We start from the raw sequence: 16253 nt of genomic DNA, 5'->3' as shown, positions 1-16253 counted from the left end.
CACATAAATCGTCAAGGTTAATTCAGCATCCAGCCACGCGACTGATCGTCTTCCTGCCATGTTTCTGCCTTTTTTTTTCTAATCTCTCCTTCACTCTCTCCATCTTTCTCTCTTCTCCCTGTTTTTTCTTTTTTCTTTTTTTGCTCTCACGATGCAAGTTGATAAAGTTACGTGAAGAGGTAAGTTCCCTGCTCTTGACAATTTAAATTCCTCTTTCCCCCCGCTGAAATTTCCATTTGCCCTCTCCTTCTCTCCTGTAGAAAATTAAAAATCGGCTCATTTGGGCACTTTTTTGTGTGTCTGATTGAACGGCTTAAAGGGCAAACCGCAGATAATGAATGCACTGAAGGCCAGCCTGTCTGCCCCCCTCCCTTAAATATCAGAAAGTGAAGATAAGATATTATTTTATTATTTCTGATGCACTGTTTTTTTTTTTTTTTCTTGAAGACAAATATTAGGGATTTCAAGGAAGGTTTAAGAGTTATTGGAACCAACTCAGGCCAGAAATTGATCAAGTTTTTTAGTTTCAAGTGGCAGCTTATAAAATTTACTATTCCTTCTAAAATAAACTGGACTGAGGTTATAATTATAAGTGATATCTGTTCTAGGCTGCACGTGGTCTCGTGCTCGTTTTGTTTCATTATTCACCACTTCATTAACATAAGCACCACTACCAGTAGTTACTGCACTCATTCCATGATATCATGTGTGTTTCACTGTTCACACGCCATGTGGTGCAGCAAAGTGTGTCACGCACAGTTCACAAATAAACAGAGATACATGGCTAAATTCAACAATATGCATCTTCTAAAATATAGAGTTTAAGACGTTACGCCAACCTTCAGTTCAAAACTGAACTAGCTGCTCAGATGAGTCGCGAAACGTCTTCAAGAAACTCTACAACTCGTCCAGTTGCCTTTGTTTTTGGATGCACCATGATGACCTGGATGACTGGGAACCTTCACAGACATCTGGAACAGGGGTCTTTACCTTTTTTCAGGCCAAGGACTCACAAACTGACAGAGAGATGAAGTAGCGACCCCCCCTACCTAAAGTATATGTGTTAACTATACTAAACTCAGCCTAGTGCTATTTATAAATGTACATTATTATCATCGTTTTGCATTCAATATTAAGCTATCCCCTATGCCTTTACTAAAATATGTTGGATTCATGTTAATGTGTAAAAAAATGTCTAATCAACCAAAGATTTTGCGACCCCCCCGCAATGCCTCCACAGACCCGACCCCCAGACCCCCTGTTGAAGACCTTTGATCTTAAATATAGGTTTAGCAGCTAATGCTATGTAGAGCCTTCAGAAACTAGAAGCACGATTAGTTTGAGGCTTAACTGGTTAGTTTGCTAAACTACAATACCTATGCTAAGTTTATACGAAATAACTATCGCCAAAGAGAAAAAGCTAATTAATTAGGACCATTCATAAAGGTTTGGTTAGCAACAGTTAGCATTGTTATCTTCACTTTTACATAGGAACGCAGTGCCTCCACAGACCCCCTGTTAAAGACCTATGATCTATAAAATATAGGTTTAGCAGCTAATGCTATCTAGAGCCTGCCGAAACTGGAAGCACGGTTAGCTTGTCGCTTAGCTGGTTAGCTTGCTAAACTAGAACACCTATGCTAATACGAAATAATTATCGTTAAATAGAAAAAGCTAATGATTTGGCCCATTCCTAACGGTTTGGTTAGCAACAGTTAGCATTGGTGTCTTTGCTTTTACTGACATTTGAATGAATCCGTGAAGTTTTATGTCTTTACATCGTCCCTCTGCACAATTGGATGTGTTAAAAATCTCAGTGACGACCCACATTTGACTGTAAGACGTTCTTCTGATATAAGATTACACACAGAACACTTCACAGGTAGATTAAAGTATTTCAGGTTGTGTTTAAATAAAAGATTTTAGATTTGAATATGTGATCCCGAACTGCCCGACAGTAACATTGATATTGGCTTCAATGTTTTTCAGCGTTACAGTCGTGTATTTTTCTTAATAACACTTCAAACTGTTTGATATAAAGAACGGATAGTTTCCTTATGTCATGTTAGAATTCATTTTAATAGTTCGCGTTTGATCTTACCCTGGCCTGATCTTGTCTTTGGAAGGTGTACTTAACAGTATGTTGTTAAATGTACCTTTGACTCAAGACTATATTCAAGAGGGATTCTCTTCAGAAGCAGAGTAATTCAATTCCTATCAAAATCTTTCCATTCACTCCTATGTATAATTTAGAGTGCCAACCTGGCCCAGATGCCATGTTCTCGTACTTTCTTCTTTTATTCTTCTATACTTTTGTTTCCTTCTTCTTCTTCCCACGTTTCCGTGCGTTTCCTCCTTAGCCTGAGGGTTGGAAGACATCTCGAGTTACCGCACCTGTCTACCTTCAGTCTGGAACGGTCCGGTCTCCGTAATCGGGCTTGATTCTTTGCCCTCGTCGCCGTTGCAGTCTTTTACCCGGCATTTGAATCAAAGGCTGGTGCAGCTTATACGCACTTAAGTCTTGCTTTAAAAAAAAAAAAAAAAAAAAAAACTACACTTTTTTTTTTCTTCTTCAGCTGAAAAACATGTTTAAATATTTAGCACCCATATTCACAGCTGTTTGACACTTGTAATTCCTCGTCTTACAAGTCCCAAACAAACGGCACGGAAGATCACACAGTCAGTCTGAATCACAGCTGTCATCATTATTCACTTTGACTCTCCCCCACCCTTATTGAAATAATAAGGAAATCATCTGAACTTTGGAAAATGGTGATAGTAACCGCCTGTGTTTGATATTGAAAAAAGGCAGGAGAACGAAAGAAGAGGGGTTGAGATTTCTTTTGAGCTACAGCTGCATTGTTCTGGGGCTCCCCGTTAATAACTTACAACTGACGAGTGTTTCTTGACGCCAAAAAGCACAACAAAAAAACACAATTTTTGTGGATCCTAAGAAGGTCTTTGTTCAAAATGTAGGTGTCAGATGAAAAGGCGCGCGTGCATAGGCGGGAACAGCCGCGGTGGTGGTGGTGGTGGTGGTGGGGTGCACCGGTGCACTCGCAGACGCACAATATTTATCATATATTGCATTTAAATCCTTTGCTAGAAGGCTCAAGGAGACGATGAGATTTCATGAGATATATATATATTTATATTTCTTTAAGTAGGCAAATGACAGATGTGAGTTGGAAGCTGTTATTTGAGCTTGAATAGGTGTTAGTATTCTCAGTCTGAAGGATTCACAATGGTTATATCTGAACCGCAGGGGTCAAACCTTGATATGGACGCGGTGGCTCAGTAGGGGCCGGCAACCACTTTGCATTTCCCTCAGCGAAAAATGCTGACAAGGATGTGGTGTATTTTATTTATTTATTTATTTTTATTTTTTCTTACCTACTGCAGAATAAAATCCGAACCTTTTCATTGTCATTTTGTGGTTGTTGCACGTTGCAGGTACACCGCACGTTTTAGGATGTAATATCTGAAATCAGCCTCCACTGTGGCTACATAGTGAAGGATGTTTTAGTTTTAATTGTGCATGTTCCTTTTCATTATTCCCCGTCTGGTGTTCGTGGCTAGATTGTTCCGTTATTAGGGCCATCACAGTGCCACCATTACTGGATCCTTAGTGGCTGAACTCTCACCCTTTCCTTCGCGTTCTGTCACCGTCAAACTCAGGACGCATTATTCTAATGATCACACACACACACACACATATATATACACACTGGCACCTCCACCACTACACACCCCCCCCCACCCCCCAGCATCCCCTCCCACCTCACACACCCTCCCACCCACCCCCCCGGCCCTAAAAGAAGACAGAACGAGGGGAGAGAAGAGACACAGAGAGAGAGAAATTCAGGAGGAGAAAGCTTTGAAGTGGCTTTCCATCGCAGCGAGTCTGCCGGCCGTCTCCCCGAGACGTGTCACCTTTGCCGAGAGGGAATAGGAAAATCACGTTTCGAATGGTAATGATAACATACTAATCACTTGAGCTCTTTGAAGAACCCGGGGAGTGCGCTACTCTGTCAGTATCCCCGGCTGCCTCATGCTCCCAGGCACACACAGGCAGTGCAGCCATGGTCTAGGTGTATTAGCTTAAGCATTGCATGTCAATACATCCTCTCCATCTCAGCTGATCCATAGGGGCTCATTATAGCCCAGGCTTGGTCTCCCATTTTTTATTTTTTTCCTCCCGCATGCGCGCCACCTCCGCCGCCGCCGCCGCCATCGCCACCGCCACACCCATGTAACCCCTCCCCGAAAACCCCCTCGCCACACCCTTCCCCAAAAGCCCCGAAAAAAGCCCACCATCTCCTCGGCCTCCTCGCACCAGTAGCCCATTTTTGTATCGCTCATCCACCTATCGGCTCTCCCCCATCCCTCCATCCCTCCATCCTCCCCCTGCCCTCCCTTTAACTATTAAAAAGTAGCGATGCAATTTTAAATGACATCTGTCAGTGGCACAAAGACGAAGGAAACGAGGGAAAGAAAAGAGTTCACAGGGAGTTTTCTCCTCCCTGCTCTCTTCCCATCCCTCTTGTTGTCAAACTTTGAAAAGTGTGTCGTTGACTTATTTTTATCCCCCCCCCCCCAACCACCACCACCACCACCACCCCCCTCCTTTCTCTCGCTCTCTCTTTCCACATTTTTCATTTCCTCTGAGTGATTAGCTGGTACACATTTTGACAGCCCGACCAAAAGTAGAGATTTCACTTCTTCCCCTGTCCCCTTCGCTCATGTGATGGGCATAAACCCTTGTCGGCGGGGCGGCTGTCATTCACGGAGTTGTTTTTTTGAGTGTCAAATGTGTTTGCATCGGATCGGTTTCCTTAACGCGCCGCATTAGAAAGTCCATCAAAACCAACAACGTCTGAGTAAACATTGAAGTCGGATGCCGTTTGTGATCCTCCGCTGAATGCAGCGTGGGTTTAATGAAGGCTGGGTCTTAGGAGCGGGCACGTCGAGGGCTGTGGTGGAGCTGCGGTACGATTGATAACGTTGCTCTCGCTACCGTAGATTAAAAGTTGACTTGATTGAGACTGCGTATATATACTGTAGGTAGTCTTTAAATAAACCAGTGCCAAAGATGAATGGTCATTAGTTCCCTTAATGGTTCATTTGGGATGTAGTACGTTAGTAAAAGATCAAATAGACGTCTCTAAATCACCTTTACTTGTCTTTAACAGGGATGGGCATCGATACGATTTTATTGATACAGATGCCGTTAACGATTCCTCCTGTAAATGTTTCGTTTGGAAGAAATTTCTTAACAAGAGATAAGAACTTGTGTAAGCGAACAAATAGGAAATTGGTCACTGGATCCTCACTAACACTGCTCTGCTGAGACTTGTTGACCGGGGCTTGTCCAACACATGACACTGGTGTTGTGGTTCACATTTAGTGTCAGGTTTTTTGATGAAGTCGTACCTTAAGTTTCTTCTTAAGTTACGTTCTGGAGGGCTGACAGATAAGTTTGTGTTGTGTTGTTGTTTTGGTGTAGTTACAGCGGACACTATTTTAGCTCCAACATTGGAATATTTGCGACTGCTCGTCATCATCCTTCTGATATCTGGTCGGACGCTACAGTATTGTATGGCTAACGTTACTTCTCAGCTCTTAGCGTTAGCATCTTTTATTTAGCTACATTTATCATAACTGAAATGACCTAAAACTAACTTAAACTAACTGAAACTGAAGCTAATCCCCTTTTCCACATCAAACTAGTTCTTATGGATCATTGTCGAGTCCAGTCGTCCTTAATTTGATCTGATAATCCACATTTTTCCCGGTCTCTCTGTATTTACTGATGCGTTTCACCATGTTTTCGTCACGTCGATTCATGCCCTCTATTTTGTGGGTGCGTCGTTGACAAATGCTTCAGCTTGTTGGTGGTGTTGCCGCCTTTGCTTAAAATCACGGTGCCGTATAAAGTTGCATGTTGCACTGTTACAGTCCTTTCTGGAGGAGTGAAGGTTTCAGTTTCTCCACAAGATTCGTCACGGAAAAAGAATCAACGAGAAAAATCGATATGCGTGAAGTCTAATGATGTCGATGAATTGGTTCTTTTAAAGAACAATGCCCATCCCCGCTCCTAAACAAACGCTTGTTTCTGAAGAATCTTTTTAGAAAACCTGTAGATGTTGGCTGCCAGTCAATGCTAGTGAGCCTTGCGCCTTGGACGTGGAATCGCTCAAATCCAAAAACCACCGGTCTGCTTGGTACCTAAGGAGCTGGTGTCGCCGTCGTGATATCACAGGCACCCCCTCCAGTGAAGACCTTGATACTCACAAACATCGACTTTGAAAAAAAAAATGCTTGTTTAATAATTTATGACAAGCATCTTTTTTTTTTTCTTGATGCACCCTCTGAACTTTAAATGGCCAGTCTCGGGAAGCCAGTCTTGGGAAGCCTGGCCGAGGGGGGAACGGAGAAGCTCGTACATCAACAGTTACTGTCTAGAGCCACTGATGAAGAAGACTGATGATAATTAGAAACCCTCGGATATCATTATTTAAGGAATCTTCCACTTTAATTACAGCTTTATTACTGCCAACTAAGGTGTAGATGTATATATTTCTTCCAGCTGGACGCCACCATCTTAAATCCCTTAAATCTCAATGCTCTGTGCTGTCTCTGTTCTCCGTGCAACAGGGTCTGTGCGACAATATAAAGAGGCGACAAAGCTCCAAGTGGTAGTAGTCGTTGGCAGCAGCACCTATTACATTGTCAGCTCTAACATGCATTTGCTTGATATTCCATCAGCATACGAACACATTGTCAGCCATGAAGGTTATTGTATTATGTCGTCGCCGTGGATGTGGTCTGTCTGTTTAGGTTGACAGCGTTGATGTGTTTCTTTGAAATGGGTCCCAGCCCTCTCAATCAATTTTTATTTTCTGGTTGTTTCTCCAGCTTTTATTTATTTATTTATTTATTTATTTATTTTATTTCTCTCCTCCTCCTCTATCTGTTGCAGAGGGCGCATCTGTTGGACAACACAGAGAAGCTGGAAAGGTCATCACGGAGACTGGAGGCCGGCTACCAGATAGCAGTGGAAACCGGTGCGTATACGTTGGGATTGGAAAAGGAGTGGGGTGGTGGTGTTGTTGGGTGGGTGGGTGGGTGGGTGGGTGAGGTTTGGGTGGGGGGGTTCAAGATAGTGGTGAGGATGAGTGAGCGACAGCAAATTGTCTTGCTCATATGCGAGGTGGGTGGATATGTGTGTTTGTGCGTATATATGTGTGTGTGTGTGTGTGTGTGTTTGGAGGGTGGAGCGGGGAGGTTAGAAAAAAAAAAAAAAAACCTCTTTCCTTGACGCCTGATGACATTTTCGGGAGCACATCAAAGGTGAGCCAGGGAGGGAAAGAGGGAAGTGTACAAGCGACAGATCGGGCGCTGCTGCTTCTCCTCGCTCTGCTCGTGAAGAAAATTCAAGCATCACTATGGCTGTGTGTGTGTTTGTGTGTGTGTGTGTGTGTGTTACGTTCGCCTGTGTGTTGGGTGGGTGGTGCTGCTTCTTTTTTACACAAACGTATCAGTGGTGGTGCTGGTGGGGGGGGGGGGGTCTATGAAAATAAACAATGTCAGCGTTCCTCCTGAAGTTCCTAATTCGGTAGCGCAGAAGAAAGCAAATAAAAACATATCACTTTTTAAATAAACCTTCTAAAAAAAAATACACACACACACACACACACAACTCCCTTTTTTCCTCATTATCAAGGATAATCTTAAAATAGGTAAAAAAAAAAAAAAAGCCTCATTGGGATCTTAAATAGATTTAACCAGTTAGCATATTTCTTCTTCTTCTCCTTCCTCCTTCTGTCTTCCTCCCTGACAGTCACCACATTATTGAGGCACAGTGTATTCCTCAGAGATATATCAAAGCTCATTCTTGAAGCATCAACCGGCTTTCTGTGGCTCCCGTTGTAGTTTTGAAAAAGTTTGTCAATTTACACTATAATCGCGGGGCGGCTCGGCGCGCGCCACATCGACAGGTTTAATAATTCAAGTCGAGGAAGGTTCGCACGCAGACCACCGGCTTTTGATGTTCCCCCCGTAACTTTGCATTCGCGGATTCACAAATACAATCTGCATCCTCGGCTTAAAAACGTTGATTCGGAATGTCTCGGATGGCGTTGTTCGGGTTTCTCGACGGAGTGAAAATTCTGCGACAGCCGGCACATTTTATATATATATATATATATGTATGTATTATTTTTTTAATTCCACCCCAGCCGTGTCTCTCACAGCGGCTCGTTTTGATGTCTTGCCTCACAGCTTGGTTGTCGGTAAAGAAGTGGGCCCTGGCTTTAACAGCGTTCAGTACCTCCTGAGCCCAGCGGTTCCTCCCAGCTGCAGTCGGCCGGCGCGCCCCCTTGACCCCGTGTCACCGGCGGCCGTCTCATCCGCTGTGCGTGCAGCTAGCGAAGAACAATGCTCGTTTATCCCGCCTCGGTCCCACACACTTGGCTTGGTCCGCACCAGCTGTGGGGCGTGTTTGTGGTTTGGTGGGGAAGCTTCGCCCCGTGTCTTTAATCCGTGACCCCTTCCTTTGCTCTGCTGTCGATACCAACCCTCCGCTCTGATGCACAACCTAAAATGGCAGTGTCTGCAGGTCAAACAGAGAATGCATCTGCGCGGGCGGCAAAGACACACAGGAAACGCGCGGCCCTCCGCCGGGCTAATTGCCGTATGCGCCGAGCTCTCTGACTCGACGAACGCAGTTGGCGCAAACGTTAGGTGGCCGGATTTATCCCGTGGGCTTATAAAGTTGACGGGGTTCGCCATCTCATCCCGCGTTCGGCCCGGCCTTTAATTTGGTGTTGTTCGCCCATCTCTAACTATATATATTTACTCCTGCGGTCCCACAGTGGCTCGTCACAACACTTCCCAGACATCTCTATGAAATCTCGCGCCATCTACATCACAGCCCCGTTTCGAGAATATTGAGACGCGGCACACGCTGTGGAGGCCTGGGATTTGTCTTTTATTCAAACGGTTTACTTTTATAGCCCAACAAAGGCTCCGTTTATTGCGGTTCCTTCTCTTGTTGCACCAACAAGTACAAAAAATAATCAAATAAATATCCGAGCGCATTATGAAAAGTGTCACCGCCGATTGTTCATTTGTGTTTTTTTCCAAATGCAGAGGTGTGGCAACCACGCGTATTAAACGAGAACAATTAGAGCATTAAGTGTTTTCCCCAATCACACACTCTCCACTCTGTAAATACTTTTCCTCGCCATAAACCTCAACTCTCCTCAGACATCTAAAGCCGCACTTTCTTCGCAGTTTAGAGTGGTTTAACGTCATCGTTATTTCTTTTTCTTTCTTTCTTTTTTTTTTTTTTTGCAGTAATTCAAAGTTGCATTCTCCATCCACAATGACACAGCGGCCCTTAAGAACCGAAATTGACCAATGGGGGGAAGTGGAACTAAAAGACATTTTATTTCAAAGCGATAGATCCTGAACAAAGAAATGGCGTAGCAACTCAGCTTTGCCGCCTTTTTCCTCTTCACTGCCGACAATATATCTCTTAATGACCAGGAACAAAAAAAAAAAAAAGCCAGGATGCTTCGAGGTCACATTTAAGGGAAAGAAAAAAAAAAAGAGGACTTTTAGTTCTAAGAAAATATGAATCTTGACACAGCACCATTTTATCTTCTCCTCTTCCATTCTCAATGTCTCCAGTGTATTTAGTGAAAACAAAGGCTTGCCAAAAGCAGTGAGAGCCATCACAGGGATGTAGAGGAGACTCTCTGGACATGCAGAGCTGTTTACCACACGCACCCCTCAAGAACCAGGGTTCTCTGTTTGTCTCATAAATAAAGTATAGAACTTCATTAGTGTGGAGCGCCGACTTAAAAGCCTCAGCGCAGCGACAAGCAGGCACCCAGTTAAAGAGGGCAGTAAATAAAGTGGGAGGGCATCCAGTTAGCCAATTTAAAGACATTTGAGTCGGGGGCATTTGAAATACCCAAATGTGCGGATGCTCGTCAAATGCTGGGAGACTGATGTTATATCAAAGGGATTTTTAAGTCTCCGCAGTTGAAAAGCCGTTGCATCATTTATGATTGCTTGTTTAGAAATCGAATGCAGCGCGTCGGACGAGACGTTGATTAGCCGCTCCACCTTTTTGATTATTAGTCGTTGAAGGGGTGAAAGTTGAGCCTCGAGCATTGATCGGCAATTCACACGGGACGTCGCTCGGCATAAAAGCCTGCAGAAGATTCCAGTTACGCTCTTAAAAATCCCCAAAAAAGTCAGTTTGGCTTTTGAAGAGTTTTTTTTTTTTTTTACGTGTGCTGGAAATGTAGATGTAATTTTGAATTTGTAGATTTCATTTTTAACGTGAAGTGTAAAAGATTTTAATTTTACACCGCCAATTAATTTGCAATATTTAAAAACCGATATTGATATCAGATATCGGGCCGATATCAGCGAAAAACAAGCATCGGATGATATTGGCCAGTGTGTGCTAAGTTGCTAACAAAGTAGCAATGAGTAGGAGTGATTTTGTTGAATTTTTTTTTATTTATTTTCGTCAATTGCAGAATATTCTTATGTTTAAGGTTAAAATTTAACCCATTGGTTAATAATAAATGGGTCAGCTTTTCTCATTCCTTCTGTTTCCAACTATTGTTCTCTAAAACCACTCGATCAAGCCTTTTATAACACTTTTACGCAATAATAAAAGTGTGTATGATTCGTGCTGATATCATATCGGTATCGGCCAATACTCACGTAGTATCGGTATCGGAAGTGAAAAAGTTGTATCAGCAAATCACCTTGGAAATATGCAACAATTTTACTTTACCCACTTTCACGCCGTGACACAAATAACCCAGCAATGGCAGCAGAGTGAGACGTCCGCTGAAAACGAAGACGGGAGACAGACGGAAAGCCGCTCTGCATTTTAAAGGTGGCCGACAGGACGCCGACAACACTTCTTAGGGCGAGTGTTCTCGGTGTTTAGGGGCCTGTAATCAATCCCGCAAAATGAAAACAGCTCATTAGGGATTGATTTCAGCCCCGTTTAGATAAGCAGAGAGGGTCGGGGCGCGGCCCCCAGGGGCCCCCAGCCTAGCCCAAAGTTCACACCATGCCAGGTAGAGAGCAACACCGCAGGCTATCAACTTTATTAGGATGGAGATAAGCTGATTAGACCTTGTCAATCAAAGGTGCCAGTGACTCAATCGTGATCCAGGGGCTTTTTCTTTCAGTCTCCCCCTCTTTTCTCTCTTCCCACTACTCTCACAATCTCCCTCTCGTTTTCTTTTTTTTTTTTGTGATAAATCATTGAAGCGACCAACAAAGTGGCAGCCAACGCTGGGGTAAGCTAAGCAGCCCTGCAGTTGTCACCAAGGCAGACGTGTGAGGACCCTGTGATGATGTGACGACTATATTAAAGAGTACATCAATTTGTTTTAGAGCAGTTTGATTTTCGACTGCAGTGGTATTAAAAAGACAGGGGGGGTTGGAAAAGAGAGGGGAGGGCGAGCACGTCGTCGGCGTCACCGCCGAACAAATTCCGGTGGCATTGAGTGTGTGTTGGGGGGGGAAATAAATAAATAGATAAATGACAGAAAAAATAAATAAATATGTTTTTTGTAAACATTAAAAAAAAAAAAAAGGAAAAATCTTCACGGCTCCCGTTTGAACCCGAGTGCGTCTTTGAGTCTTGCTGAGAGTCCATGGGTGCTGGAGTGGCCCAGTAACACAGCACACGTTTGTCCTATCTCCCCCCACTCCCCCACCCTGCATCTCCGTCTTCTTTCTCCGTTTCTCTCCCACCCCGCTTTATTTCTCCGTGTTCCCTCTAAAGATCAGACTCGGCGATTCTTTTGGTGTCGGGCCACCAAAGTGGCGTTTGCGCCTCCAAATCCGTGAGCAAACACTCGCAGAAAATGTGACATAATCGGCCGTATTTCTGTTTATATTTTTTAGCGGAGGCTATTTATCGGCCACAGCGCAGATTTTTATTCCCTCCTTTTAATATTTAAAATAATTCATTAGTCCACAGTGAGGCTTTCATTGCATTGTTATACAGTTTAAAGTCCTAAAAACGTAAAACATTTATGAATAAATATATTAATTGGAATGGATATTTTTGACAATTGTCCCTTATTTTAAATTCTCATCCTTCTTTTATATATATTATATTTATTTGAAGTTTTGTGTGACCTGCTAAGGGACCATAATTTGACACTTTCCTCCCAGTCACTAGATAAATTATTTGTAGGGAAAAATAAATATATATATGTATATATATATATATATAAAGTAGATGTATGTAATGTAAATCTTTTTCTTCCAGCTGAGTCTTTTCTCCCTCCAATTTCTTTTTCTCTCTGTTCTGCAATGTAGTTTGAATATTTTAAGCATCTCTTTTTCATTTCTCTTTTTTAAAAGGACAGTTTGCTAAAGTGGATTTCCTTGAGGTACAGCATAATAAATCACTTTTTTTTTTTTTTTTGTAGGCTGATACAATCGGCATGTTGTTGTGCGTTCAAAAAGAATAGGAAGTTATTTGATAATTGTTTGATTAATGGAGCTGAGAGCTGAGACTTAAATATTTCACAGCTTGAGTTTTCTGCTAAGGAGAAACGGGGCCTTTTTAAAATATGTTTTAAAGGGGGGTGTGGGGGGGACGGGGTGGGGGCGGCGGGAAAAGAAAATTCTATAGCTGTTTTAAAAAGAAAATAATTACTAAAAAAAATACCGCCGAAATTTCGCTTGGAACCACATTTCCTAAATATATATGCTTCAACGCATAACATCTTGCTCTCAGAAAATCTAGCCGTGGGTGAGCTGTTTATCGGTAAACCCCCGGTGGATGAAAGGCGTAGCAATAATGATTTTTTCTCTCCTAATCGGACCTTGTCAGCAAGGCGTCTTATCGTGGAGAGGAAAATGACACCGATCCTATCGAAGAGCCTGGAGTCCGAGTCGGCGGCGTGTGTCCCCCCCAATCATGGCCGGCCGTGGCCCAGCCATATCTAGCGCCGCCACAAACGGCGAGCGACGCTTTTTTCATGTGGACTTCAAAAACGTCGCGAGTCATTAAAATTGCACCCACGTTCGCACGGGACAGCGCGGGAAAATCAAGGACTCACGTGTATCCATCAAATGTTTACGGCTAAGTAATCTGTGTTGAGGAGGAGGAGTGTGTTAATTCCATCCTCACATGTTTACGGCTTAATTTTAATCTGTTTGAGGGAGGAGGAGGAGGAGGAGGGGGGGTGGAGGGACGATTGGAAAGGGGGGCGGAGGGTGGAGGGTATGTGTGGAGCGGGGGGGGGGGGAAGGGGGGGGCAATGAGAAAGCCTCGCGCTGCAATAAATCGCCATTATCTTTGACACCCTAGGACTCAGCTGTTCCAGGGATTTAGGGGTCCACTGGCAACAGTGTATATCGTAGGGCATGAAAACACTGTTTACGCTTGAACTGCGGTAGCTAAGGTGCAATCACCAGTTTCAGGCGGCCCAGACAAAAGGCCCTACGCGCACAATGGCCGCCTAGCATACGGACTCTCAATGGAAGAGCTGAACCAACAGACTCAAGTATGTGTTTGTGTGCGAGCGCCTGTTTCCTGTTACGCGCTCGGGAAAAGTTTCTCGACAGGTGGTTTTTGCCAAAAAATAAAAACAGAAACAGAAATAGCCGTTTGTGTAAAATTAAGTCCGCTAAAAATAGACGTTTGTTCGCTCGCTAACGTCGGTTCAGCCGAGCTTCAGACCACCAGCTACTATTAGCCTCCTCGTGTTCCTCCATTAGGTCCCCACAAAGTGTTAGCTAGCATTAATAAAATTACGAGAAAATCTAATAATTAGACCTTTAGTCGGTTATTAGCTTCAACAAGGCTCTCGACATAATGAGACTCTTGGAAGTAATGATCTGACTAGAGAGCTCAGTGGAGCTTTCCTGCTTAGTTAAACACGCGGCAACATTGTTGCTTTTCCAAATTCCAATTATGCTCATAGTGTGCAATAATAAAAAAGAAAAATCGTAAACATTGTCAGACAAATTTTTAAATTCAACCTCAATCGCACAGTTTTATTCACAAAATGAGTAGAAAGTTGGTGAAATTAAACTCCTTGTGATGCTTTATAACGTGCACAGCAACAGCTCGGTTCAACATTTCCCCGCGAAAAACGTCTCGTTTTGCGTTCTACCGCACTCCAACCGCACTAAAGACGAGTATAGTGGCAGCTTATTTAATCAGAAAACATAATTTCACGTAATGCACAGTGTCCTTGAGACCTTGAAAATTAAGTCAGTTTATCACTGTCCGTAAATTGGTCTATATTCTCGATCAAACCTCATCCAAATCATTTATTGATATCATCTAATCCTTATCTCGAGACACAAAACACCCTCCAATTGCTAGATAGTCGTACGCCCGCTGTATCTTAAAAGACGCCATCGCCCCAGCCTAAAATCAGATTTATTTTCTTCTTCTATTTTTAGTTTACAATAACCAAAAAAGATACCCCCTGCCTCCTCGCGCACAGAAGAAAAAAGTGTAGCGTTGACCTCTGGCTGACACAGAGAAAACTGAGGGAGCGAAGAGGAGGAGGAGGAGGAGGTGGTGGTGGTGGTGGTGGTGGGGGAGAAGATGGAGAAAAAGAAAAGAAGCAGAGGGAGCGACGGAGAGGAGAGAGCTAAGACAACAACTGTGAAGAGCCGCATAGGGTTAAAGAAAAACTGTTTCAGAAGGAAATGGGAGACAAAAGCGAGGACTCGGAGCCCCCATGGGCGCTTTAAAGAGCCGCTACATCTGAGGCGCTGAAATATTAAAAAAAAAAAAATGGAAAGGGAGAACCAAATAAAAAAAAAAAAATAGAAAAGAAAAAGTGAAATAAAGTAGTGACAGTGACAGAGAATTGTGCCACCCTGTCACCCTAGGATGTAGATCCGAAAAATTAATTCAGTGATGAGAATGACGCGGAGAATAACAAGAGGATGGATGACATTTAAAACCCGAGTACACAGGAGCAAGATTAGAACTTAAAAAAAGGAAAAAAAATAATAAAAAGTTTTAATGATTTCCACTTGTTTACCGTTCAAAAAAAATAAAATAAAATAAAATAAAATTGGCCAGTAAACCTCGCTTACACATGTTCTCATTTACTATGTGGTAAAGTGACAACCTCTCTGTTTTTTTTTGTTTTTTTTTTTTTAAAAAAAGAGGCAAGCTACTACAAAGCACCGCGTCTTCACAGCGAGTCTTCTGTCAAGCTGGCAGACATAAACGGGCAATTTTTTGATGCAGATTCAGCAGTGTTTTTAAAGGGGGGAAATTATGGAGGAAGGGGTAAAAAAGAACGGTGCCATTACTTTTCAGCATTCTCCCCCCCTCCTCTTTTAATTTTTTTTTTTTCTCCTTTGCTCATAGCCGAGTGAACTGTTGTTAAGCCGTGGAAAATAAAACACGCCGATTAGAGTCAAGTGCCTGTAAATGCTTCCTGACATCAGATGAGATGCCATTTATTATTATTTTTCTTGCACTCAAGTTTCAAATGCATCTTATTTTACAATATTATTGCCAGATTAAATTTTATTATTTTGCTTTTCTTTTAAAAAAAAAGGTAAATCAGTCGTATTGACAACTGTAGGCATAATTCATCTATTAATGTCAGATGTTATTAAGCTTTTATGCAAGTTTACTTAACATTTTACTGGCCCTTGTGGTGCAGCACTTAACCTTTGTCACAATAAATCTTAAAAAAAATAAATCATATGCTTTCTTATGACATTATAATTTAAGTATTTATGGTAAAACTACATAAAAGTTTGCAAAATCTATCCATAGCCCTATGCTGCTACGTATACAGAAATAAGCACTGCAATAAGTCTTTCTTTCTTTTTTGTAATTATACACCGTCTTTACAGAAATGTAGGATAAATAGTAATTTAAGTTCTCAAAATTCTTCCGTCTCAGTTTTTTTTCTTTACGGTTTTTATGTAAAAAAAAGAAAATCTGACAGTACATGCAGCTTTATATTTAGTGCTTTAAAACTTTAAAAACTCAATAACCAATGTAAATACCATGTACAAAAACATACACACCGTTTACATAGCAAATTTATTATAAGAAAAAGCTTTGTACCAGATATTAATTGGTGAAATGTTTTAATAAAATCATTTAATCCTTTTACTGGCATTGTAACCCCACGGTTGATCTTTTCTGTAGTAATAGTAATAGTAGACAATAAAATGCTTAATTTCTAACCATTGCTAGTCAT

At 42.3% G+C, this 16253-nt stretch overlaps 1 protein-coding gene across 5 annotated transcripts in view; it reads left to right on the top strand.

The window, feature by feature from the left end:
- Window positions 1–16253, top strand: part of vti1a (vesicle transport through interaction with t-SNAREs 1A) — a 122455-nt gene that overhangs the window by 30430 nt on the left and 75772 nt on the right. For 3 of the 5 annotated variants that reach the window (XR_007114395.1, XM_047608249.1, XM_047608251.1), the window contains exons 5-6: window positions 159–179; window positions 6983–7067. Coding sequence is in view for 4 of the 5 variants with exons in the window: in XM_047608249.1 (XP_047464205.1) it covers window positions 159–179; window positions 6983–7067 (106 nt within the window). In the remaining variant the exon portion in view is untranslated. The remainder of the gene's footprint in view (window positions 1–158; window positions 180–6982; window positions 7068–16253) is intronic. The other 2 variants (XM_047608250.1, XM_047608252.1) reach the window with 1 other exon arrangement.

The sequence above is a fragment of the Mugil cephalus genome, chromosome 16 (genome assembly GCF_022458985.1).
Source record: "Mugil cephalus isolate CIBA_MC_2020 chromosome 16, CIBA_Mcephalus_1.1, whole genome shotgun sequence".
In the NCBI taxonomy this organism is placed as follows: Eukaryota; Metazoa; Chordata; class Actinopteri; order Mugiliformes; family Mugilidae; genus Mugil; species Mugil cephalus.
Note: the sequence above shows the minus strand (reverse complement) of the source record. Positions and strands in the feature narration are given on the sequence as shown.